This window comes from Mastomys coucha, unplaced genomic scaffold (genome assembly GCF_008632895.1).
Source record: "Mastomys coucha isolate ucsf_1 unplaced genomic scaffold, UCSF_Mcou_1 pScaffold11, whole genome shotgun sequence".
Classification (NCBI taxonomy): Eukaryota; Metazoa; Chordata; class Mammalia; order Rodentia; family Muridae; genus Mastomys; species Mastomys coucha.
The window spans coordinates 32,397,372-32,423,446 of NW_022196893.1; the positions used below are offsets into that span (position 1 = coordinate 32,397,372).

Genomic DNA, 26,075 nt, shown 5'->3' on the forward strand with positions numbered 1-26,075 from the left:
CAAGACTATTTTGTTGCTGAGCTGGCACTCTTCTCTCACCTCGTACAAACATTCTTTTCCTGGAAATGGTGACTGCCTGCCAAGCCACCATGGAAGGAGCAGAAAAGGGCACACATAACACACATAAAGGGTGACATAACACAGGGATAGAGTTTAAGCCGTCCATTTGGACAGGACATAGAGGGGTGGAGCTCAGCCTCCTAATTTTCAGGTAGAGGTGAGTCTTGTTTTGGCAAGTGAGCCAATTCTAGGCAAATGTGTGGCTATGCAACTAGGATAGGAGAACACAGGGTTGGTCTGTCCCCATCTCAGTGTCACTGGGGGCTGTGGCATTCCGGCTTAAGGTTTAACCAGAGGAGCTATTTGGGACCCAGCCAGATTCTTGGGTTCATTGAAGATCTGGCTAAATTCAAATGCCTTGGTCTCCGTCACAGAACTAAAGATCATCCATGGCCAGCTTGAGTAGGATTATAGAGTCAAGAGTTGCTTGTTTGTTGTTTGTTTAAGCATCTTACCAAGCAGAACCCAAATCCAGTCAGGACGTGGCTGCTTCCCCCCAAATGCCTGTGCTGTTGCCGCTGTTGCCACAGGCAGTATCTTGCCCATAATAATATCATTATTATAGCTTACAGGGCTCATGCATGGTTAGGTCAGACTTGTGAGAACTCAAGCCAGACCAGCATGGAGAGGGGAGGTGGGCATGAAGCCCACCCCTGGCTGAGGAGCTCTTGGCGATCGATAGCTGCTTGGAAGAGGAAGGGGGACACAAAGTTGGGTGGACAAGGAAGAAGGTGAGGGGATCCAGGAGAAGTTGGGAAAGAGAGTATACATAATCAAAGCACCTTGTACTAAATTCTTAAAGAACTAGTTAATATACATACATATATATTAAAGCCATGTAGGTGGGCTGGAGAGATGGCTCAGCAGTTAAGAGCACTGGCTGCCCTTCCAAAGGTCCTGAGTTCAGTTCCCAGCAGTCACACGGTGGCTCACAACCATCTGTAATGGGATCTGACGCCCTCTTCTGGGGTGTCAAGGACAGCATGCTCATATACATAAAATAAATAAATAAATCTTTAAAAAGGAAGCCATGCAGATGATAAAGCTTGACTGTCAATCTAGGGGCCCAAGCCTTATGTTAACCAGATGTCACTCACCCTATTTACTTTATTTTATCTTATTTTTTCAGGCAACAACTGAGGTGGAGATTAAGAAGAAAGGCCCTGGATCTCTCTTAGTTTCCATGGACCAACTCGCCTCTTATGGACGGAAGGACAGAATCAACAGTATAATGAGTGTTGTCACAAACACACTAGTGGAAGGTGTGTGCCCTGTCTTACCTATCGGAACAGCTGAGCTATGAGTGTGTAGTGAGTATGGTAAATACAGCCACGCCCCTTGTCAAACCTGGTGAGCATGTGGAGTTAGATCCCACCACATACAGAAATCAGGGTCACAAACTGTCTTCCCAAAGCTGTGTGCAGAGAATCAAATGAACGCCTCAGACCTCCCAGCAGCAGCACACGCATGGGTGAGACGGAGGGAAGACCAGCAGGGAATCACTGGAGGACCTCAGGGAGCTCCGGGGAAGCTATGCTCCCTGGCCTCCACTTCTCCTCTCGGTAGACCTTCCTCCTCTCTGCTCTGCTGACCTACAGCCCTTTAGGTTTTTCCTGAAGGAACTTGTACTGTGTGTTAAATCATTCCTAACTGCCACTCGCTGAGCACCTCCAAGAGCCACAAATATGTGAACCGTGTGGCTAGACCCCAAACCACAAAACCATAGTCTCTCTTCAGGACTTGGTATACAGGGAGCAAGCAGCCACTTTTGCATCGTAACTGTTTGCAGGGTTGTCTTGGTGACAGCTGACTTCTCTGGGCTGCATGGCTTCTCCCTAACACAGCCTGGAACTGTTGGGAGCTTCCTTTAGGCCGTGGTACCTCTGGCAAGTTCCAGCCTCTCTGCCATTCTGGTATATATCCCAGACTCCACTTGGAGGTCAACTTGGGAACTAGCTTCCCTCACAAGGACTCCCATTGGTTCTGTCTTTATTTACCCCTTCAGTACATGCTGTTCTAGCTGGGTCTGGATGTTTCTGAGGCTTCAGATATCTCCTCACAGCTCCCTCTGCATTAAGCACGGTCCCCGAGACGATGGTGTGGAACATTGACTTGCTAGCCTCCAGACACAGTTTCTGAGTTGTTTAAGCTCACTGGTGTGTGTGTGTGTGTGTGTGTGTGTGTGTGTGTGTGTGTCTGTCTGTCTGTCTGTCTGTCTGACTGTCTGTGTGTTGGGATAGGGTTGCCATGGAAAGAGAACCCCTAAGGAACCCTGTAGTAGCATTGGTACCCCCAGAAGTGCAAACAGTGAGAAATATCACTGGTCTTAAGAATATCAAGTTGAACCACCTTCTTTCAGCTGCCTGAGCAGCCACTGTTCACTCTGGGTTCTCAGTTCCTGTTGAGGTCAGCATCTGATAGAGCATCTTCAAGCTTTGTGGCATGTGTTTTGAAGTTTCAGGCAAATTACTGAAGATTGTAAGAACTGCAAGCTGAGGAACACTTGCTTGAGAATTTTGGCTGATCTTATTATGCACTCAAGAGCCCAAGACAGGCTTTTTCCAAGTGTGTATGGCATTGAGATAGAAAATCAAGCTCCCTCAGATGCATTCATTATTGGCAGGGACACTATCACAACAGAATGATCTACTCAGCACAGCGATCACTGCTTGCTCATTGCAGTGGCCTGGCACGGGGTCTGGTCTGGCCAGTGTGGAGGCTTGAGCTCAGACTGGCTTTGCTGTGCTTGGAGCAGGGGAGCATTGGTTTGGCAACACTTCCCGAGACTTCGAGTGAATATGAGCACAGGGCACTTGCACTCTGGAAGCTGCCCTTGTCTTCCTCTGCTCTACACATTCTCTTCTTTCCACTAGACACACACTAACACACACTCACACATACACACTCACACATACTTACACACACACATATACACACTCACACACACATAAACACACACACACTCACACTTACATATACACATTCACACATATACACACACTCAAGCACACATACACTCACACACTCACATATATATATACACACTCATGCACACATACACATATTCACATTCATTCACACACATCACACACATACATGCACTCACACACACATACACATACACACACACCACACATATACACACTCACATACACATACACACACACTCACATATACACACACTCATGCACACATACACATATTCACATTCACTCACTCACATACATGCTCTCACACTCACACACACACCACATATACACACTCACATACACATACACACTTACACACACACACTCACACACATATATGTACACACATGACAGAAGCATCACTTGGGATGGAGGTGGCTGTAGTTGTAGTTGCATTTCCTAAGGAAGAAAGCCACCCAGCACTTCTCTGTTGGTGGGCTCGACTGCTCCCATAGCCTGCACCTGACCTACCACCACACCCTCCGCTCCTCTACCTTGTCTTGACTCTTTTAATTGAAGCCGACAAGTGGGGACTGCTATAAGCAAAGAGCAGTGAATGGCTGCAACTGAGTCGTGGGAGCAGATTAGGGACATTAACAAAGAGCCATTGGTCTTCACCACAGCCCTGGCTCTGTTTACTGATTGCTACATTAAGAGCATCGAATGAGGAATTATCCTTCTTCCAAGACTTGCAATTGGGAAGGTCTGATGTCATTTTAACCCAAAGATTTAAATAATTGCTTTTGAAGCCAAGAAACGGGCTCTTGCCTACCTAAAGGTTTAGATACTATAGTGGAGAATTCTAGAGTCCTGTTCTCAAGAAGAAAAGCCTCTCTGCCCCTCCCTACCACATCCCACAGAAAACTCACTCAGCAGTGTCCAGTAGACTCTGGCAGATCCCCAGCTAGCAGAGCCATGAGCTCTGGAATGTGTGAGCACTGGATCGGATGTAGGCAGCTGAGTGCAGCCTCACTGTTCCTCAGAGGAGAGAGCCTGGGGAAGGAGGCAGAGCTTTAGTGCTGCCGTGCGACAGTCCCGACTGCCTAAGGAGGAATGGCCATGGTTGCCCCTTGAGGGTCCGTCCAGTCCCTGCTGCTGGGAAGTGACAAGGCAGTGGGCACTCTTTCCTGACCAGCCGAAAACTGCTGGAAGTTTTTGAGTCAAGGGAAACTCTTGCCTTAAACCTCTGGGTCCTTCAAAATCACTGTCTTGGTGGAATGAGGGCGTACTTTGAAAATAGTCTCCAGTTCTCCTAGGACTGACTCATGTGACAACCCCTCAAAAAATACCCAGAGGCAAGGCCAGAGAAAGGCCACAAACTCCAAACACTCACCCTCTTAGCTCAGCTCATTCCCCAAACCCAGCAATTTGCTATGGAGGCCTGTAACAACAGAGAGCCAGTAAAAACATCTGTCGTTCCTGCCACTAAGGAAGCCAAGACAGGAAGACACAATGAACCCATGAAGCAACATAATGAGACCCCCATCTTCAAAAATTAATAAGTAAAAAGAAACTAACAAGCCTCCATTGAGCCAAGGATCCATGAAACTGAGGATCCACTGAGCCAAGACCCTTCACACACACACACCCCTACTCATTTGTGCTCTCTGTGACCCTGACCTCCCTGGGGCTCTCCCAAACTCAAGGATGTATCTAGGGATAGGAAACAGCCTGCAGGGATCCTCTGGGTGGCCCCAAGGGTAGAGAACCCCCTTGCTGTCTGCTAAGACTTGGAGAATAGTGCAGCGTAAGGTGTGGCAATCATGTCATCTCTCAGATGTGAACGGTTGGGGCTTCATCTTCCCCAGCAGAACCGCTAAGCTGCAGACATTTGGAGAAGGGAGGAGATAAAAAAGGAACGGAACCGAATTTCCAAATATGCACTGTAAGAATTTATGGAAATAAGAGAACCTTTTCGTTTTTCTTTTTCGGGGATGAAAACTAAATTTACCTTGGGAAAAGAGGGAGTTGTGTGGAAAGAGGCTGAGGCAGATTCTCTTCACAGACTTCTTTCCCACGCAGACTCCCACGTGGCTCTCACTGGGGCCCTTCAGTCTGAAAACCAAGGCAACCATTTTCTTAGCAACCAGGGAGCCTGTCAGATACCCAACTCAAACCACCCTCCCTAAAATAAAGCAATCGCCATGGCCACAGCTGGCTGGCTGGGGAAGGGGAAGCAGGCTGGTTGACATCCCGTTCTTAGGGAAGCTTTGGAAATTTTTGTGTATTTTGTTTTTATTTGTTTGTTTCTTTGATCGATGGTGGGTTTTGCTTTTATAAATCAGGACTTATTAAGCAGCCCAAGCTAGCATAGTCATTTAGCCCAGGCTGGCCTCCAATTTATGCATTAGTCTCCTGTGTGCTAGGTTTACAGGGGTGCCCAGCTTTGGGGAGAATTTCATTTTTATTTTATCAGTGCCACTGGGGTTGAATTCCTGTGGACCCATTTCTTGGTCCTAAGGATGCCCTCCTGAAAGATTTTTAAGTTCAGCTTCCTTTTCTTTTTTTTTTTTCTCTTTTTTCCCATATAGAATAGAGTTTATTTAGGGCATGGGGAGGGGAGTTAAGAGGGTAGTAGAGGCAGAAAAAGGCAGAGAGAGAGAGAGAAGTAGAGGAGTAGAGGCTGGCCATGAGTATGTGGAGAAAGAGGGGGGAAGGGAATGGGAAGAGAAGGGAGAAGGGACTGGGGGAGGGGCGAGGGGACAGAGAGGGAGCAAGAAAGCAAGAGACCAAGAGGGCAAGAGAAGGCACAAGAGAGCAAGTTCAGCTTCCTGAAGGACATCTTCACTGGATGAGGAACTTGGGGTTTGTAATGCCATCTGAGCCTTGTACCGGGGTTGGTGTGGCACAAGCTGAGCAGCTCTCTGCCTTAGCGTCTAATCATTCTTTTTAATTTTATTTATTTCATGTATGCGAGTACACTGTTGCTGTCTTCAGACACACCAGAAGAGGGCCTTGGATCCCATTACAGATGGTTGTGAGCCACCATGTGGTTGCTGGGATTTGAGCTCAGGACCTCTGGAAGAGCAGTCAGTGCTCTTAACCACTGAGCCATCTCTCCAGCCCCTACTGTTTCTTTCTTTCTTTTTTTTTTTTTTAAGTGTCTCCCTGCTTTTTTTTTTTAAGTTATGTTGGATTATAATGAGAAAAGTTACATGATTTCAATTTATCTGAATTTGCTAACATTTCAAAACATATTTTAAGTACATAGAATTAAATCACATTCTCGTTTTCCTTTTGTACCCCAACTTCTCCAAGAGAACCCCCCTCAATTCCTACAATATCTTTTTTGTCATATTCTTTAAAATTTATAAATATTGTAACAATAAAAATGAGTATTGTGAAAGTTGTTTGATATAAAACAACAATCAATTGAACAGTCTTATGTAGATGCTTGTCTACGGCAATACTGAAAATACATATGTTTTTCTCATTCTTTTTAATTTTGGCTTCCTACATAATCTGAGAGACCATTCAGTCAATGTCTGTTCAGTGCTGAGAGTCCCACAGTTCTGGGGTCAGGCCTGAGGAAGGGCATCAGTGTCAGTGTGGCTCTAAGGAGGGAGCCTGGGAAGGAGGGCGTGTCTTGAATTGGGCTGCAAGTTCCTCCCCTCACTTCAGCCAGAGCAGTTCCTGGCTAGCCTTTATGTAGAGGCCACATGAGGCGGTTGAAAAGCTAGATCTCTCTCTTAAGAGAGATGGGAATAAGATGGGGTGGGGAGAGATGATGCTACAGGAAGAGAAGGAAGGACTGAGAATAGGAAAAGGAGGAGAGATGAAGGTAGGAAGAGAGAGGAGAGGGTACGCGCTGTGTAGCTACATCAGCCTCACTGAAGGTGAGACACTGCCCTGTGCTCTGGTAGCAGCAAATACATGTGTGGTGTCTGTCAATCCTTTCCCTGCTGATGGAGAGGACATTTCTGCCAGACACACCCTCTCCACAGCACCCACTGTCTGACACCCTCTCCACAGCACCCACTGTCTGACACCCTCTCCACAGCACCCACTGTCTGACACACTCCACAGCACCCACTGTCTGACACCCTCTCCACAGCACCCACTGTCTGACACACTCCACAGCACCCACTGTCTGACACTCCACAGCACCCACTGTCTGACACACTCCACCACTGTCTGACACCCACTGTCTGACACACTCCACCACTGTCTGACACTGTCTGACACACTCCACAGCACCCACTGTCTGCTAAGGTCAGAGACACTTGGTAGATATCTTAGCTTGTTTAATTCTGTGTGTGTATACATGTGCATGTGTATGTATTAGTGTAGGTCTGTGCATGTATGCACAGGTACACATTTGTGCACATGCACCTGGAGGCCAGAGATAAGGAGGCTAGGCTAGCTACTAGCAAGTGCCAGGGGATCTGCCCACGGGCACTCACTGCTATGGTCAGCTTTTACTTGGGTGGTGGGGATCTGAACCCAGGACCCCTTTTTCATGGCCCCACAATTAATAGCATGCATCTGGTCTGGTATTATAGGAAGGGCCTTTCCCCTTATCTTAATGTGAAGAAAACCTGAGGAGAGTCAGCAGACAAGCACCCTTTATTCAGAGACTTAAGAAGGACAACCACCTATCCAGAGGAAGATACTCTGTGTCCTGTTTTCTCTCTGTACCGGTGGTTCTCACCCTTCCTTCCCTTTAATACAGTTCCTCCTGTTGTGGTGACCTCCAACCATAAATTCCTTTTCATTGCTACTTTGTAACTGCAATTTTGCTACTATTAGGAATCGTAATGTAAATACCTGTGTTTTCCCTAGTCTTAGGTGACCCATGTGAGAGGGTCGTTCTCCCCCAGGGGGTCACGACCCACAGGTTGAGAACTACTGCTCCATACTAAGGGCTCTCTTTGTTCTTTGCTCACTCAGAACTGGAAGAGTCTCAGAGAAAGTGCCCACCATGCTGGTACAAGTTTGCCAACACTTTCCTCATCTGGGAGTGTCACCCTTACTGGATAAAACTGAAGGAGATCGTGAACTTGATCGTCATGGACCCTTTCGTAGACTTAGCCATAACAATCTGCATTGTTCTCAATACACTATTTATGGCAATGGAGCACCATCCCATGACACCACAATTCGAACACGTCTTGGCCGTAGGAAACCTGGTAAGATAGAGTGGGGTCTCTGAGGGAACGGCTTGAATGTGGTTTCACTGTGGGGCTTTTCCTGGCGGGGGAAGCTGAGTTAACAGGGAGGTGATGGTTAAGTGGAAACACGTGCCCTGGTGCCCGAGCTTCTGCTGGTGGCCGCGCACCTTCAGCTGCGTCTTCTCTGCAGAACTCTCAAGATGCCTCTTAGACATCTTGTTGGCAGAGTGGGAGACAGGACAGTGGGTTGGTTCAGCACCTGCTCCAGGACTTCTGAGTTGGTTTTGAAGAACCCGTCATCTATTTCTCATGCTCATCCCCGTGCTGCTCATAACCCATCTTTCCCTGCCATCTTAGGTAATAGCCCCCTAAAAGAAGGGGTTCCGTGACGCACAGAGCACCCTACACTGCCTGTACTGTGGGATCTTACCTCCCATATGCTGTTATTTATAGGAAACGTTCAATTCCAAATTGCTTTCCCCTCTGATCCAATTCTGGGCCATCTTCCAGTTTCTGCTATTAGCTGATCCCTGCCAAGTTTCTTGTAATATTAAGTCATATATCTAATTATATTATTTAGAAGATAAAAGCATGAAGTTTTAAAACATCAAGAAGTCATGACTTTGGGTTATGTTTTCTTTAGTACAAAGATGAGAAATTGTTGGGTTCTGATGGTTGGGACCCAGGCTCGAGCTCCAGTACCCGTTGCTGCGTGCCTCAGCACATGAGCGGTACCTACCACCAGCCTGTTAGCATCCTGACCTCTGCCCTCCATATGGAAAGGCCTTCATACTTCTAAGACTGGCAGCCTGCACAGGCCTCCCTACACACCTGCCTGCGTACCCTGCTTGAAGAATCATTCGAGCCCACCTGGATGTGTGTGTGTGTGTGTGTGTGTGACCCTGCACCCCACAGGCTTTCTCTAACATTGAAGTTCTTCACCCCACTTAAACACTGACTCCTCACACCATGCCACCCGTCTGTGTACCATTACCCAGACACTCACTTCTACCTGACTCAAACCATCGTTACCCTCCCATTCTCTCAGAATGGGCCACTTCTCTTTGAGGGCACCTTCCCTCCCTTACACGGGGCCTTCTGCTCCCTACAGCAGGGGCGTTCTTCCTAACTCGCATCCTCCCTGGTGACATACAGTCTTTGCTCTGCTTAAGCTTCCCTTCTTTGCCAGCCCCACTTCACCCTTCATTGTGGATACATTCCCATCCCACTTGGCCCTCAGTGCTAGGGTAGGGTAGCTGTCCAAGGCAAATCTTAGCCCACCTCTAGTAGCCCCTCCATAGTGGATAGAAGCCCCGCCCCCTGGCTCTGATAGTTCATCTGCTTGATGGTCTTGTTCCTTCTTGAGAACTGGCTTCTGATGCTGGGAAGCACATCGCAGAGGTGCCCTGCTTAGCCCCAAGAGGACCCTCCCTGTGGATTATACCGTTGCCTAAAAAGTTCTCTGTAAAAAACGTAATAATCGGCTGGGCTGCGGTGCACACCTTTAATCCTAGCACTTGGGAAGCAGAAGCAGGCAGATCTCCAAGTTCAAGGATAGTCTGGTCTACTGAAAGAGTTCCAGGACAGTCATGGCTTTAAAAAAAAAAAAAAAGGTAATAATCAGTAAGCATCATATGTGGGTAACCTGCACTGAGGAATTGTGGGTAACCCGCCCTGAGACATTGGCCTTGTCGCAAGCCTCTGTCCTGTAATTTGGCATTCTTCCAATATGCCAAATTACTTACTTTTCTAAGGCCTGTGGGATAGGGACAGCCCCAAGAAATACACAGTGCTCTGTGGGACATAAGAAGCAGAGAAGGGGGTCGTCCTTGCATACAACATGCTACAGATGAATTGGCTTTTAGACTGAGAGGTCAGAAAGGAGACACCAAGTGTCCCACGGTGAGGGAGTTCCTTGAGAAAATTTCATCCAGTGGAATAGTCACGGGCAACAGAGGATCAGGAAGACCATGCAACAGCTGAGATAGACTTGTGACAGCTGGGAAATTAGGCCCAAGATAGTCTGCATTGTGATATATATTCATTTAAAAACTCAGAACGAGACCATTGAAAATGGTAATTATATGCAAAGCAGGGAGACTGTGAGCTTTCTTCCGGTTTTATACACTTCGGCCAATGCATGATTGCTTTGATCACTTAAACTATCATATGACCAGTTCTGGTAATATATAAGAGCAATATATATCAAAAATGAGAGTATATTGTGAACAATTACTTTACAAGTGTTACTTCCTATTAATGCATACTTGTGTGTGTTTATAGGGTGCGGATATTTATTTCAATACATGTGCACACTGTACAGTGATTAATTCAGAGCAATTAACAAATCTGACACCTCCAACACTTACTTTTCTTTGCTATAACCATCAGAGTCCTCTCTAGCTACTCTGAAACACGATACGTTGTTGCTGATTATAATTACTCCCCCCCATTAGACCACCAGATAGACGCCTATCAGCCGTTAAAGGGTGGTGACCTTCTATCCTGTTCATATGCTTAGATCATTTCTTAATCGCATGCCACCCACTATGAACTGAATGCTTCTGGCTACAGACATGGAAGTGCTGGGGCTGAGAATTTCATCCTAACAGAAAGGAGCCCTGTCCTGTATCATGTGGGGTGCCCATGGGACATCCAGGTGTTGATGGCCTGCAACATGGAGGCCAAAGCTGCCTCTTGATTCTTGGGTATGTTGTATTGAAAGACATGATTAAGTGTGTTCCTTCTGCCGGCCCCTCCTTACCTCCTGCCTCCACTTCTTCAGGTATTCACTGGGATCTTCACGGCGGAAATGTTCCTGAAGCTCATAGCCATGGATCCCTACTATTATTTCCAAGAAGGCTGGAACATTTTTGACGGATTTATTGTCTCCCTCAGTTTAATGGAGCTGGGTCTTGCAGACGTGGAGGGGCTTTCAGTGCTGCGGTCTTTCCGACTGGTATTCCAGATTCCTCCAATTTCTCTGCGCATTTCTATCTTACAACTACTAGACAGCACTTACTATAAAATAACTTAGGGAGTCTCCTGAAGCACACCTGCCTCGCTGCGGTTGGGCAGTTAGTTGACCTCTCCACTAAAATCTTGAGGCCTTTTCTGCTAAATGTAAGAAAGTGTAGAAGTTAGGGTTTGAAGTCAGTAAGCCAAAGAAGCTAGTTCTTAAGATGTTCCTTAGAAAATCATGATGACTTCAGACGATGAAGGCTTCCCAGGGCCTTCTGAGGTCATTTGATTGGCTCCTCCTGTTGTTTCTCTGAGTACCTCTCCTAAGGACATTTGATTGGCTCCTCCTGTTGTTTCTCTGAGTACCTCCCCTAAGGCCATTTGATTGGCTCCTCCTGTTGTTTCTCTGAGTACCTCCCCTAAGGTCATTTGATTGACTCCTCCCGTTGTTTCTCTGAGTACCTCCCCTAAGGCCATTTGATTGACTCCTCCCGTTGTTTCTCTGAGTACCTCCCCTAAGGCCATTTGATTGGCTCCTCCCGTTGTTTCTCTGAGTACCTCCCCTAAGGCCATTTGATCGGCTCCTCAGGTTTCTCTGAGTACCTCCCCTAAGGCCATTTGATTGGCTCCTCAGGTTTCTCTGAGTACCTCCCCTAAGGCCATTTGATTGGCTCCTCCCGTTGTTTCTCTGAGTACCTCCCCTAAGGCCATTTGATCGGCTCCTCAGGATTCTCTGAGTAGTTCCCCAAAGTAAAGAGAATCTCTGTGTTTAAAGATGGTTTTCTTCATTTCTTCAGTGTGGTACACCCTTCTAGAAATTGAAAGTAAGATATTGTTTTATTAAATTATATTGAAATTAGTCATTGAACATTGACTTCATTTTTCATGATATTAGCGATTAATGTCATTTTATTAACTTATTTGTATAAGGAAATGTTTAAATTGGTCAGTAATTCTGGAGAAGCCACTATAAGCACAGGAGTGAATGACACTTGGAGCCACTGAATGACCTTGCTCAGCCTGTTCCTCTCTTAGTCAGGAAAACGGCTGCGGGTTTCTCAGGGAGGCCGTCAGCTTCCTGAGCTCATAAGACTGACACTGCATGCGAGGCACCTCACTGAAATGGCTGGTTATGATCCAGTCCACAGTTGATTTTTTTTTTTTTGAGATTTATATTTTTTACTTTATGTGTATGGGTAATTTGCCTGGATGTGTGCTGCATGCAGTCCTTGAGGAGACCAGAAGAGGGCATTTGGTCCTTTGGAAATAGAATAACAGATGGTTGTGAGTCGCCATGCGGGTGCTGGGAATTGAACTGGGGTCCTGTGCTCTCAACCCCTGAGCCATCTCTCCATCCACCCCCACATAGTTGACTTTTTAGAAACTAGTTTTGTGTCAACTGCAGAAGAAAGGGTTAAGTGAGAGGAGAAGCCTGAAACTAATATTTTCAATAACTCAGAAGCCAGGCAGGGATAACTGTGAGTGGTCCAGAATGGCTCTTGGTGACTCTCGGGCTCTCAGATGAGACCTACATCTCCAGTCAGCACAAACTGCTGCTGTTGACATCTACCAAAATGTCTGTGTAACATGTGGCACCTGACTAATACTTCATGTTAGAAATGTTATTCCATTGGCCAACACAGCCTGGCCTCATGTGTTATAATTCTCAACCTGTTTGCCAAGACCTTGTGATTATTACAGAATATAAGCACTTATGACTGATAGACACCAAAATCTATATTTTCTGAATTATTAACATTGGTTGCCCCTTCCACAGATGTTTCCTGCATGTAGTAGTCTCTCCTTGTCCCGAATTATTCTGCTCATTAATACTTTCATATCAGCCATTTGTTAGTTGTTGGCAAGCAAAAGGAAATTGTTAGCATGCTCTAATGTGTGCTTTTTTGAGGTAACAGATGTGTTATTTTACTGTCCTTAGAGTCTCCTGCAGAGTGCACGCCCCTGAACTCAAGAGTCGAATCAGAAATAGCTGTGTTCTGACTCAATGATGTAAAGATCCAGGGGTGGGTCCTTAGGTCCTGGACTTAAACTTTTCATTCAATTTCTGAAATCCATCAGTTTTCTCTTATCCATAACTCAATTTAATTGCTCATAGTCTGAGACATGATCAGGAAGTTTTGAGAATTTCCTAAAGATGATAAATAAATTTAAGCCAATCTTTCTAATTCTGCATGGTTTTTTATTTCAGCAATGTGGGGTAACGGATTATCATTTAATTTTTTAATTGTTTGTCTCCTTAGCTCCGAGTCTTCAAATTGGCCAAGTCCTGGCCCACCCTGAACATGCTAATTAAGATCATTGGGAACTCTGTTGGCGCCCTGGGCAACCTGACTCTGGTGTTGGCCATCATTGTCTTCATCTTTGCCGTGGTGGGGATGCAGCTCTTTGGAAAGAGCTACAAGGAGTGTGTCTGTAAGATCAACCAGGATTGCAAGCTCCCACGCTGGCACATGAATGACTTCTTCCACTCCTTCCTCATCGTCTTCCGGGTGCTATGTGGGGAGTGGATCGAGACCATGTGGGACTGCATGGAGGTGGCCGGCCAGGCCATGTGCCTCATTGTCTTCATGATGGTCATGGTCATTGGCAACCTGGTGGTTAGTACCATCCCCTCCTTCACCCTAGTCCACTCTGCTTCCCCACCACCTCCTCTGGTGAACTCTTTCGCAGCCCAGATATGTGTTAAGGCACAAGTGAAGGGTGACTGTTAGCATCTACTGAGTGAGTCATGGCTCTCTCGAACGTGGTAACCTTGGTCAAGAACAAACCAGAGTAAGCTTCAGTGATTCCCTACCAGCTTAGGTCACGCTCAGATGATAGACTTCAGGGGGTTTGTCTGTTTGTCCTTTCCAATTACAACAAGGTTTCTTTTTTCTACAAAAATCATCATCTGTTCACCTTGGGACTGTTGAAATCTCAGGCCATATATTTGTTTGTTGTAGCCTCCTCCACATGCATTGTTGAACTCTTAAAACCATCCCTGGCCTCTGCCCACCAGCTACCAGTAGCACCTCCCAAATTTCAATGACCAGAAATATCAGCAGACCTCGCCACATGTTCAGTGGGTAACTTGTGCTTCAGACAGCAGGGAAAGCAGCTCACACAATCCCTATAGAGCAGCTCACACAATCCCTATAGAGCAGCTCACACAGTCCCTATAGAGCAGCTCACACAGTCCCTATAGAGCAGCTCACACAGTCCCTATAGAGCAGCTCACACAGTCCCTATAGAGCAGCTCACACAGTCCCTATAGAGCAGCTCACACAGTCCCTATAGAGCAGCTCACACAGTCCCTATAAATTCACATCAGTTCTTCCAGTTCTTCTGTAAGAAGCTTGCTTGCACTACGCACATTCCTTAAAGCCAACCATGGCTCTCCCATAATCAAAACAGTCCCCACGATGCATCTGCAGTCCCTGACATTCTCCACATGCTTCCCCCAAGTCCAGGTCCTCCCCCCACCCCTTTTGTGCAGGCAGCTCCTGCCTTTGTATTTCTCTCTTCACATATTCCTGTACCCACAGTCTTCCTCACAGCATCCCTTGACTGCATCTTTGCATTTTTATAGTATGATCAGAGTACTACCTGCATCAAAGTCACACAGGGTGTTCATTCAGTAAAAAAAAGTTGAGCCAGGCCTTGTACCAGATGAGAGTCTCTTCAGGGTAGGCCAAGGAGGTTTGTGTGTTACCACATATCCAGCTGCCTCCAGCTAGCCAGACTTTGTCAGCCCATCTCCATCTTGGCCCCAACTTTCTCATGTAGCTAGCAGGAAGGACTCCTTGAAATCTTGGTCATCATTTATACCTCTTCATTTAACAGCAATTAGCAAGCTGGGTGGCTCACTCATGTAATGCCCCCTGAACTATGACAGGAGCCAACACAGCACAGAAACCCTTTGCAGTCTATGTGACTCTGTTGGCTTCCAGTTTGTAACCCTGAGGAGAGAGAATAACTTCCTAAGACAATTTCGCATTTGCTCCTTTTTCTGTGGCGGCTGCTGCTGTAGGTGCTGAATCTGTTTCTGGCCTTGCTTCTGAGCTCCTTCAGCGCAGACAACCTGGCGGCCACAGATGACGACGGGGAAATGAACAACCTCCAGATCTCCGTGATCCGGATCAAGAAGGGCGTGGCCTGGGCCAAAGTGAAGGTGCATGCCTTCATGCAGGCGCACTTCAAGCAACGGGAGGCGGATGAGGTGAAACCTCTGGATGAGCTGTATGAGAAGAAGGCCAACTGCATCGCCAACCACACTGGTGTGGATATTCACAGGAACGGCGATTTCCAGAAAAACGGGAACGGAACCACCAGCGGCATCGGCAGCAGCGTGGAGAAGTACATCATCGATGAGGACCACATGTCCTTCATTAACAACCCAAACCTGACCGTCCGGGTGCCCATTGCTGTGGGCGAGTCTGATTTTGAGAACCTCAACACAGAGGATGTTAGCAGCGAGTCAGACCCCGAAGGCAGCAAAGATGTAAGGTCCCAACCAAGAACACCACCCACGCTGTGTGTGAGGTCCAATGGGGCACTCTCAGCACCAAAGACTGGCTCAGCTGTGGGCTTAAGGGAGAGATCTACAATAGTCACTTTGGGAGCCAGCTCAGTGCCCCAGGGTCGTGCTAGGTCTACCCTTGGGGACAGAGCTCCCCGGGCTAGGCCAGAGTTAGCTGCATCGATTCTGGAGTACCTGGGTCTGAGGCTGCAGCCAACCCTTTAGTTTGTCCCCGCTCTGAATCCATCTGATCCTGTCTGTGGTCAGTGTCTGTCTGTCTGTCTGTGACCCCTAGCAGAGGTCACATACGTGTGGTCAGGGGACGTGTTCCTGCACAGCTCCCTGACCATCCTCTTCCTTTGTGTCTAGAAACTGGATGATACCAGCTCCTCAGAAGGAAGTACCATCGACATCAAGCCTGAAGTGGAAGAAGCCCCAGTGGAGCAGCCTGAGGAATACTTGGATCCAGATGCCTGCTTCACAGAAGGTGAAAGGGGCAGGGACGAGTTGGGCATGACCTTCGTGCTGTTCAGTCATGGCTGTGGGGCAGGGCTAGAGGCACTGTAGTTGGGTGCTATTTTGGTGCAGGTTGTTTTTGTCTGTCTGTCGTCTGTCTGTCTGTTTTTTATCATTTCCCTTACCCGGTTCTGGCATACAAGTTTCCAGTCTCTAGTTTTTCTTGCCCATCTCTTGTCACCAGCTCCAAAACTGCCATTAGAAAGGCCTCTGCAGGGAGCGCTGTGCCTCCCGCCCCTCTCACAGCTTCCTTGTAGGAATCTTCCTGATTCCAGAGGTCTTACCTTGTTATTACCCTTGCAGCATAGGCTCAGCAGTCCTTACCACGTTCAGTTGCCACCCTCCCTACTGTGGAGTGGGAGCCTGGAAAGGGACCAGTCAGGCCGCACTAGCATCCAGTCTGACCTGAGTCTCCCATTGGTGCCAGGTTGTGTCCAGCGGTTCAAGTGCTGCCAGGTCAACATCGAGGAAGGACTAGGCAAGTCGTGGTGGATCCTGCGGAAAACCTGCTTCCTCATTGTGGAGCACAATTGGTTTGAGACCTTCATCATCTTCATGATTCTCCTCAGCAGTGGCGCCCTGGTGAGAGTCAGGAGAGAATGACAAGCGGCTGGTGGGGGAAGGGTACAAAGAAACAGTGAGCAGAGGCAGGGTGAGGTTCTTGCCCAGCATCTTTGAAGGGATGGCTAGGCCGAGGTCCTGAGAATGGGAATTTGTTCAAGTGTTTTGAGTTGTCTGGCACATATGGTGCTGAGTCTAGAATCTGCCCTTCTTCACATCTGACCTTAAGACGACTCCCTCGAACCTGCAGTGCTCTTTGCAGGGGGATGAAGACAAACCTGTCACTGCCAGTTTTGCCCTACCCTAGTCAGCTTCCAAAAGTGAGTGTCCCTCTCCACATTCAGACTGCTTGCTCTTCATTTCTGTTTCCTGAGGTAGGCAGGATGGGGTCCTCCACCCATGTCCTGGAAAACCCACCTCATAGCAAGTGTTCAGAGACCCAGGTCTGCTCTGGCCTCAGTGCTCAGCATAACTGAACAGAGATCCCTCCTCTCGTGGGCTCATTATCTTGGCATTTGCCCACATGTTTAGACAGAGGACCGTTCAGGGAGGCTGAGAAGGGCAAATGTGTGAAAGTGATGGCCCAAGGAGGAGAAGCTAGTGAGGGCCAAGAGGAAGCTTTGTGAAGGAAGGCCCCAGGATTAAAACAGGGGGCCCAAAAGATGGCAGGCTAGACACCGGTCTACCAGATGGCGAATTAGGCTGTCCCCCCTGTCCTGGGTCACCTGTTGCACAAGGACTCACACCATGCTTCCTGAGGTGCTGTGGAGTTCCAGGGTAAGAGTAACATGGTCCCTAGCAGACTCCCATGGAGAATGGGGTGGTGTTCACCACTGCCATTCTCTAAGTCTTCTTTCCTTTTTCCACATACAGAATAAAGTAGTGGGGAACCAAAGGTTTTATGCTTTCTGTAGCAATTTTCACTCATCATCAAAGACCAAAATAGTGACTACCGGCTCAGTACAAGAAGATCCTGTATAGTTAATAGATGTGTACCTGGTAGCGCATGCCTTTAATCCAGTGCTCAGGAGGCATAAGCAGGCGGATCTTTGTGAGTTTGAGGCCAGCCTGGTCTACAAAATGAGTTCTATGACAGCCAGGGCTACACAGTGAGACCTGAAGAAAAAAAAGAAAAGAAAGGGAAGGAGGGGAGGAATGAGGGAAGGCTGGATGGCCGGAGGGAAGCATCTGAGAAAAGCTTAGAATATGGTTGCAGTGAACCTCGGGGAGGGATGTGGGGAGGAGCTGGTGATGGGAGACCATTCTTGGCATCTCAGTTTTACTTACAGAATAGATTTCTAACCAGAGGTGTGCCTTAAGGCGAAGCTGTTGCTGGTTTTCATTAAATACTTGTGCCAAGTCCATGAGAAGGGTCTCGGGTCCCATGACATGTCTGCTCTGCACATTCATGAACTAAGATGGCACAGCTGACGTCTGTACACCTTCTTTTTGAGGTGCTGGGATCCATACCAGGGCCCTGCACATGCTGGTTAAGCCTGCTACCAATGAGCTCCATCCCCAACCATCCATTTTGGGATACAGGGTTGTAAAGGGCCTATTCTCCCCTTTGGGACTGTTCAAAGCCGGTGCTTCTTGATGCCTTGCAGGGGGCTGCTCTCCGTCTCCATGGTACTTCCCTCATTGCAGGTGTCTCCTCTTGCACCAGGCACTTTTCATGTCTCTGTGACAAAATGTCTGACAGAGAAACTTACTTTGGCTCCTCCTCCCAGAAGCCTTAGTACTCGGCCCCTCCTCATTCCTGAGACTATGGAGGTAGAAAGGCCTCGGCATCAGAGGCGTGTGGATGGGGCACAATTTACCTCATGGTGGGCAGGAAGCAAGGACAAGGAGTCAGGGCAAAGGAACACCCCCAAGCTCCAGGGAGCTGCTTCATCCAACTGAACGTGAAGTCCTATTACCGCCCAGGAATCCATCCAGATTTTGAGCCCATCAGCCAGCCTTTTGGTTTCCCATGGAACTGCTCTCACTGGCACACCTACAAGCGTGCCTTTTTACTCCCCCAATCACAAGTAACCATCACGCTTCCTCCAAGCACCACAGCTACGTAGTCCACCATCGTGCCATAGGAGGGCCTACCTCCTTCAGGAGTTCCATAGAGAGAGAATAGTACTATTTCTATTCTCTCTCACCGATTTCTACCCCGAAGACTCTCCCGCCCCTCCGCACCCCCACCCTCATCTGTGGCCTGGAGGAGCTAACAGAAAGGGTCTTGTCAAGTCTGATAAACAGCGGGCAAGAGTGTGAGGAGCTGTAACACTCTCACCCTCCTGCCGAGTGTGAAGTCCTGCGGCCACGTTGGGAAACAGTTCCTAGTTCCTCCAAATGTTAAGGACTTAGCAGCAAGTTCTGTTCCTAATCGTGTGCCCTAAAGGAATGGGCAGTGACGATAAAATGCAAACACTCAGGGCAGAATGACTCGTACTAGCTTAGAACTAGCTTAGAAGCAGAAACAGCCCTGTGTCCATCAAGTAAGGATGGGTAAACAAAACGTGGTATGTCCGTACCTTAGAGTCGCGTTCCTTCCTAAAGAATAAACTGCCCACAAAACGTGGTATGTCCGCACCTTAGAGTCGCGTTCCTTCTTAAAGAATAAACTGCCCACACACACCGCAGTGTGGAGAGCGGGTGAGAACTCTGAGACACCAGGCTTCGAGGCTGGAGGTGGCTCAGCTGTCAAGAGTGCATGCTGTTCTCCCAGGGGACCTGAGTTTGGTTCCTAGCACCCACATCAGGTGGTCCACAACTGCTTCTAACCCTAGGTACAGGTGATTCCTCACAGCATCCATGGACACCTGCACTCCTGCACACACACCCTCACACAAACATGTGATTGAAAAGAAAATAATTTAGGGCTGGAGAGATGGCTCAGCGGATAAGAGCACCGACTGCTCTTCCGAAGGTCCTGAGTTCAAATCCCAGCAACCACATGGTGGCTCACAACCACCTGTAATGAGATCTGATGCCGTCTTCTGGTGTGTCTGAAGACAGCTATAGTGTACTTATATATAATAATAAATAAAATCTTTTTTAAAAAAAGAAAATTTTTTTATAAAAATAAGCAGCCAGGCACAAAGAAAACATCTATTGGATCATCTTACTTGTATGAAATGCCCAAAAAAGGCAGATTAGTATACTGAGGACCAACAGGATGAGGGGCCCAGAGGGTAACAGCTAAAAGATGTGTAAGTTCTTTTGGTGGATAATGAAAATGTTATAAATTTATGTGATGGATATATAATATCCTAAAAGCCATTGAATTAGACATTTTAATATGGATGTAAATTATTTCTCAGTAAAACACTCTCCTGGATGCATACTTCTGGCCCCGGGTTCAATCCGCAGCTTATCACTAACTGATAAGCAAGGAGGGGATACCAGGGAGCAGGGTGGAGGAGCAGGAACCTGATGGTGGGCGGCTTGTGTGAGGAGCTGCAATACTATCACACTTTCATGGTTCAGCAGCCGCTGTATCTCTTTCAGGCCTTTGAGGACATCTACATTGAGCAGAGGAAAACCATCCGTACCATCCTGGAGTACGCGGACAAGGTCTTCACCTACATCTTCATCCTGGAGATGTTGCTCAAATGGACAGCCTACGGCTTCGTCAAGTTCTTCACCAATGCCTGGTGCTGGCTGGACTTCCTAATTGTGGCTGTAGGTGTCCAGTTCTCCATTCCTCGTCCTTTGTAACAGGAGCTGGGGCTAGCTTAGCCATAGGTGCATACCTGCAGGCTTGGGTGAAGGTCCTCTTATGAGAGTTAGCTCTTCTTTGAAAAACAGGACCTCTGAAGACCCTGCATTGCCCCAGAGCCTGTCCTGGCCTTCGTGCCACTGGGCCTGACTTATTTAGATTCAGAAAGTCCCCTGTCTTTAACCTGGACAGCGGAAGGTCCTTGCTCTATGACAGCAGGACATCCCCTTTCTGCTACTGTGAGATGGGATTCTGAGAGAAGGTGGGATGTGGGCTTGAGGCAGGGTGTATGGATAAGGTGGGTTACAGGAATGAGGTGGGGGTCTGGGAGGTAGGGTGGAGGGATTGGGGGCGGGGTCTGTTGCTCCTGTCCATGCCAGGGATACATCCTAGGTGTGCCAGTCAAGTCACTTCTCCTGGGAAGAAGGGCCTGAGATGTGGCCCTTTCTGCTGTGATCACCAAATGAAAACTTTTGTCCTCCAGGCTGTATGACCCTGTCCACGGCTGCGTGACCTCGAGCGCCAGTGTTACGTTTTCAGGTTGGAAGCAGCAGCAGCCGATCCTCCCCCCACTAGCACTAACCATGACTGTCTTCTCCTTCCTGCAGTAACTAAAACTTTTATCTTGCTTCATCTAAAGAAAGGGTATATGAGACTCACAGGACTGAGGCTGCAAAAAATTCACCAGGAGCCTGGGATGAAGGACCTGGAGGCTGGAGACTGGGTGGCTGTGTTTTGAAGAGGCTTTGTGGGCTGTGTGGTGATTTGCTTGTAGAATACCTATGGAATCTAGGACAGATCAGTCGGGAGATCTTTCAGGACTGTACCAGCAATGACTGCTTCAAAAGCCACGTTCGCTTCCCAAGTTCTCTTTGACCTCTGTGGTTAGTTGAGTGCTTCCAGGAGCTGACATTGTCTCATCCTCTCCTATTTCAGGAAACTAGGAGTAGTCGTTAGGGTTGTCTAGACTAACAGAACTTATAGAGTGAATATAGACAGACAGGTGATAGATAGGTAGGTAGATAGATAGGTAAATAGACAGACAGACAGACAGATAGAATTTATCTGAATGACTTACAGGCTGTGGTCCAGATAGTCCAGCAATGGCTGCCTATGAACAGAAGTTCCATGAATCCAATCATTGTCCAGTCCACAAGGCTGGGCATTGCAGCTGGTCTTCAGTGTCCCCAGAATCCTGAAGAACCAGGCTCTGATGCCAGGGAAGGAATGGACTTGCTAGTGAGGTGAAGACAAGCAGGCCAAGAGCAAATCTTCCTTCTTCCATGTCCTTATCTCGGCTCCAGCACAAGGTGTGGCCCAGACTAGAGGACAGTCTTCCTACCTCAAAAGATCTGGATTGAAGGAGTGCCTTTCCACCTTAAAGATCCATATTAGAAGTGAGTCTTCCCTCCAAATTAAGCAGAAAGCCCTCATAGGTGTGCCCTCTGTGTTCTGGATCTTAACTCCAGGTGTAGTCAGGGTGACAAAAGGGGCTGTCCTTGCAGTTAACAGACCTAGACATTGAAGCAGTTATGGATTCCAGCTGTGGGGAAGAATGTGGGATGACACCTGAAACTCAGCTATCTCTCTTCCTAAAGAAGGGGACATGCACAGTAGCCCTTGGGATACCTGGACTCAGGAAGATGCCTACACAAGCCCTTCCTCTCTCAGACTTCATGAGGACACAGACAGATTCTCTACCACAGTCTAGGTACCCAAGAAGAACTGTGGTCAGGGACAATGCTTCCCTTTCTTCCATGGTCAACCCCAACCTGAACCACCTTGTCTCTGGGCTGAGCATCCATAATCAAGGATACAGTCAGGCATGTCACATACACCTGAACCCAGGCCATCACTTATTTATCAGTAAGATGGGCATTTGCAAATTGACTATAACCCATCAGTTTCTCTAGCTTTCAGAAGGCGCTGCCCACTGCTGCGGGTCCCACATTAGCTCTGAAGACTGCTCTATGCCAGTCATTGGTAATCAACATGAATTGAATACTATACTCTGTATTGAATTGCCTTAGTTCATAAGGAATCCCTGGAAGACAAGGCAGCAAGGCCCTAGCTCTGGGGAGCATATGCCAGCTTCTACGGCAGCTCTAACCTAGCTCTATGCCAAAGTAACCCAGCGTGTGAGAACAGGAACCACACTGTTTGAGCTCCTACCTCTGTCTAGTTATTCATGTGTCTGATGTTTATCAAATATCCATGATATGCAAAATCTGCTCTGTGTGGTGGGAAATATAAAGAGTATCAAACACAGCTGCTTCTCTCTCAGAACCTAAGAGATGAAACCCATACACAGAGTCACAGCCTGCTGTGTAGGGTACCCTACTCTGTAATGGTGGGTCCATAGATTGACAGCTTTAAATTGTGGGTGGGAAATAGGCATTGACTGGTACCCAGACCGCTAGACCTGCCAAGAATGTGTGCTGTCCGTCAGAGGAATGTGCCTAGTTCTGTGGGCAGTGTAGCGCTAACTGGTAGGTGTAATTTTAGGTCCTAGCTTAGGTCACATCTGCATCACTTTCCCATCTCGTCCACTGGTGACTTCCTGTCACAATGAGTTCGTCGCCATGCCTGTGGTCCTGATACAGATTCATTTTTCCATGTTGAAACTCCTAGAGCTGCTGCAAGCGCTACTTTTCTGGAGTCCTGAGGATACTCAACGTTTTAGATTGGTTCTCTTCATTAGTAAGCCATGTGAATTCCCAAACGGGCAATTTTCTTCCTCCTCAGGTCTTTGCCTACATTGGCGTTTGTGCCCTGTGAAATACTTTCACAATCTGTCTCCAAGGAACATTTCCCATTGTGTGTAGGGGTTAGCTAGCAGTTATGTTCAGGAATGGGAACGTGCAGGTGCTGACACCTCAGACTGACCTCAACCCTGATACATTCCCTCCGTGAAGTCACCCAGTGTCCACTTCCTTCTGTGCCTGCATGGTTGAACTTCGTCTCTTTAACTCTTCCTTCCTTTCTTTCTTTTAGGTTTGATTCCTTTGTACACTTGACCAGACGCTTTCATTATGTCCAGTTAGGGTTTAACCTGGAGACCCAGGAGTCTATAACAGCCGTCGGCTACTGAGGGACAATCCAGAGGAGAGCCTTGCTGGCCTCACTTTGTAGATCATGGCTCAGTCGAACAGCTGAGCAGGCCATCTCTCGGAGGATTTGGGGCCAGCCTCTTACCTGACCTCTGGACCTCATCTACCTTCCCTCCCACTACACTGTTATTAGTAAAGCTGCCACCCCTCAGGGCCAGGATCCTCCTTCGAGTTTTGCAGTCTAGAGCTTCCAGGACTTCATGGCATTTAGGTGTAGGCTAGGACTTTGAGTTGGGGATCCTGGTTGAAATGGGATAACTTACTGTAAGATGTCCCCACTGAGATCTCACTAACGGCTGGGTAGTTCTAGACTACTTGGTGTTAAGAGTTGGCTTGCAGGTGGGAGAGACAGCTCAACAATTGAAAGTGTGCACTGCTGTCTCTGAGGACATATGTTCAATTTCTCCCATGTGACTGCAGCTCCAGAGGAACGTCAGGATGCCTCCAGCCTCACATGCATGCACCCACACACATACAGACACATAATTTTAAAGTAATTTTTAATTAAAGACAATTGTTGGCTTGCTCTACCAACAATAGTATCCAAGAGATTGCTCCATGTAACTTTTTATTAATCATTAAAAATAAATGGAAAGTAACAGTTGGCTACTTTGTTCTAGATATGGGTTGTGAGACCCTTGACTTAAGTAAAGGTTTACAGGACACAGAGAGTCTGGGGGCTGTGACTTTCCTGGTTAGCTTTGAACACTGCCTAGGACTCAACTCCACAGAAGACACCGAAGCCGATGAGTTATGAGTATAGGTCGGTTTGCACCCTGCTTCAAAATTCAATCCTATAAGCCTACGTCTTTCTACATCACTAACCATCTACTTCCATCCCATACTAATCCTGGTTCTCAATTATAAATATCTTCTTTTTAAGCAAATTATTTTTTAGCCAAGTGTGGTGGCCTATAATTCCAGCACTGGGAAGGCAGAGGCAGGCGGATGTCTGAACTCAAGGCAAGCCTGATCAACAAGACACGTTCAAGGACAACCAGTGTTTGTTTGTGTTTGTTTTAATGTCTGTGGATATAGCTCAGTAGTGAAACACTTGCCCAGTGTGCACAAGGCCTGGGCTTAATCTCAAATTAGAAAATATGCAGAAGAGGCATCTGTGTGTGCTGAACGCATGCTGGGCAGGCACAGAGTTGAGACCTAGTCTAAGAGAGAGATCAAAGAACAGCAGATGAAGCTGAGATGGCATGAGAGGTATCTTTTCTCTCTGGCTTTGGCTTTGAGACATCAATAAAAGTAGACTTACAAGGTCCCATAAGAAAGAAGATCTTAGCCCATCTCACAATCAGGTAAAAGTAGAATAGATTGTGATGTGAAAGAAAGGCATCTGCGAGGAGACCCAAGCAGACGTTCCCAGATATGTCTGGGTAAAGGTATGCTCGGGCCAAGTGTCCCTGAGGAGCCCCATATCCTGCTCAGGTCAAGCCCAAGAAGGCTTGTATCCACGGGGTGGCTAGTATCCATTGTTAAGGGGCATCCTGATAGCAGGAGCAAGGTAAGTTTGCTCTTGGGGAACAGGAAAGCCTCCGCCCAAGCCTAGGCTCACAGACATTGATGACCTAGGTTGGAATCCCGCCTGTCATCTTTGTGCTGCAGACATGGCTCCACAGTCTGCCCAGGTAGACTGAGCGCTGGCTCACTTCAGTGGTGTGCGTCTCATCCTAGCCCCAGAGCTGCCACTGGCACTGGCCATTCCCTGTTTACAAATGGAAATGACCCTCTCTCCAGGAGTTCTTCTAGTCCTTGTGTTAAGGAAAAGAATAATGGAGGACTGTCCTACCCCCGGCAGAGGCCGGTACATTCGGAGCTATTCTGGAGGAAAGAAAGGCAATTACAAGAAGTAGGGATTCGGCTCCAAATGCCACAAAGGCTCCTATGGCCGTTGGGGGGGCGGAGTGGTTGGTCCTACAAGGTGGAAGTTATCATTTGACAGTGAGAGAGGGAATTATGGGGCCAGAACCATGCCAAGGCGGTCCGTGGGGTAGACAGTCAGTGATGGTACTTATTGACTGTGTTTCTTTTGTTAATGTAGTGACTCATTAAATTCTCAAATGGTTTCTTGTCAACCAGGATAAGAGAGCTTGTCCTTGTCGGAAATCCCATGGTGGCTGAGCTGAGGAGGGGCAGCTGGTGTGGAATGTGTGTATTTATCTGTCTTCTTTTCCATAGGTACCATTAAGTTTGTCTGGCTTAATTTAATGGGCGCTTCTGGGAGCTGCAGACTCTATAAAGGGCGAGGGTAAGGTTCACCTCTTCAGGCTCCTCTCCTTCCAACGGGACCTCCTCTCCCATCCCCTCAGCCTCTTCCCTCTCCAACCTGTGTGTGTATTCTGCCGCCTTCCCTTTCTCCTCCTCTCTTCCCTTTGTGTTTTTCTTCCACCTCTCTCAACCACCTTTCCTTCCAGGTCGTTTGAGTCAAGTTGAAGTAGGCTGAAGTAGGCAGCCGGTGGTACCCACTTCTGCTGCTGGGGGGAACCCCGACTGTTAAATCAGTGCTAGGGGTTTTGTTCTAACACTCTGGAACCTCTGTTTTCTTTT

The 26,075-nt window shown here is 47.7% G+C and overlaps 1 protein-coding gene across 7 annotated transcripts in view; it reads left to right on the forward strand.

Moving 5' to 3' along the window:
* The window catches only part of Scn8a (sodium voltage-gated channel alpha subunit 8), a 182,910-nt gene that overhangs the window by 133,412 nt on the left and 23,423 nt on the right, over nucleotides 1-26,075 (forward strand). For 5 of the 7 annotated variants that reach the window (XM_031356119.1, XM_031356110.1, XM_031356124.1 and 2 more), the window contains exons 13-20: nucleotides 1,190-1,322; nucleotides 7,920-8,158; nucleotides 10,926-11,099; nucleotides 13,363-13,719; nucleotides 15,132-15,602; nucleotides 15,990-16,107; nucleotides 16,564-16,718; nucleotides 20,199-20,372. In XM_031356119.1, coding sequence (XP_031211979.1) covers nucleotides 1,190-1,322; nucleotides 7,920-8,158; nucleotides 10,926-11,099; nucleotides 13,363-13,719; nucleotides 15,132-15,602; nucleotides 15,990-16,107; nucleotides 16,564-16,718; nucleotides 20,199-20,372 — 1,821 coding nt within the window. Of the gene's footprint in view, nucleotides 1-1,189; nucleotides 1,323-7,919; nucleotides 8,159-10,925; nucleotides 11,100-13,362; nucleotides 13,720-15,131; nucleotides 15,603-15,989; nucleotides 16,108-16,563; nucleotides 16,719-20,198; nucleotides 20,373-21,275; nucleotides 21,298-26,075 lie in introns of all 7 variants that reach the window. The other 2 variants (XM_031356141.1, XM_031356131.1) reach the window with 2 other exon arrangements.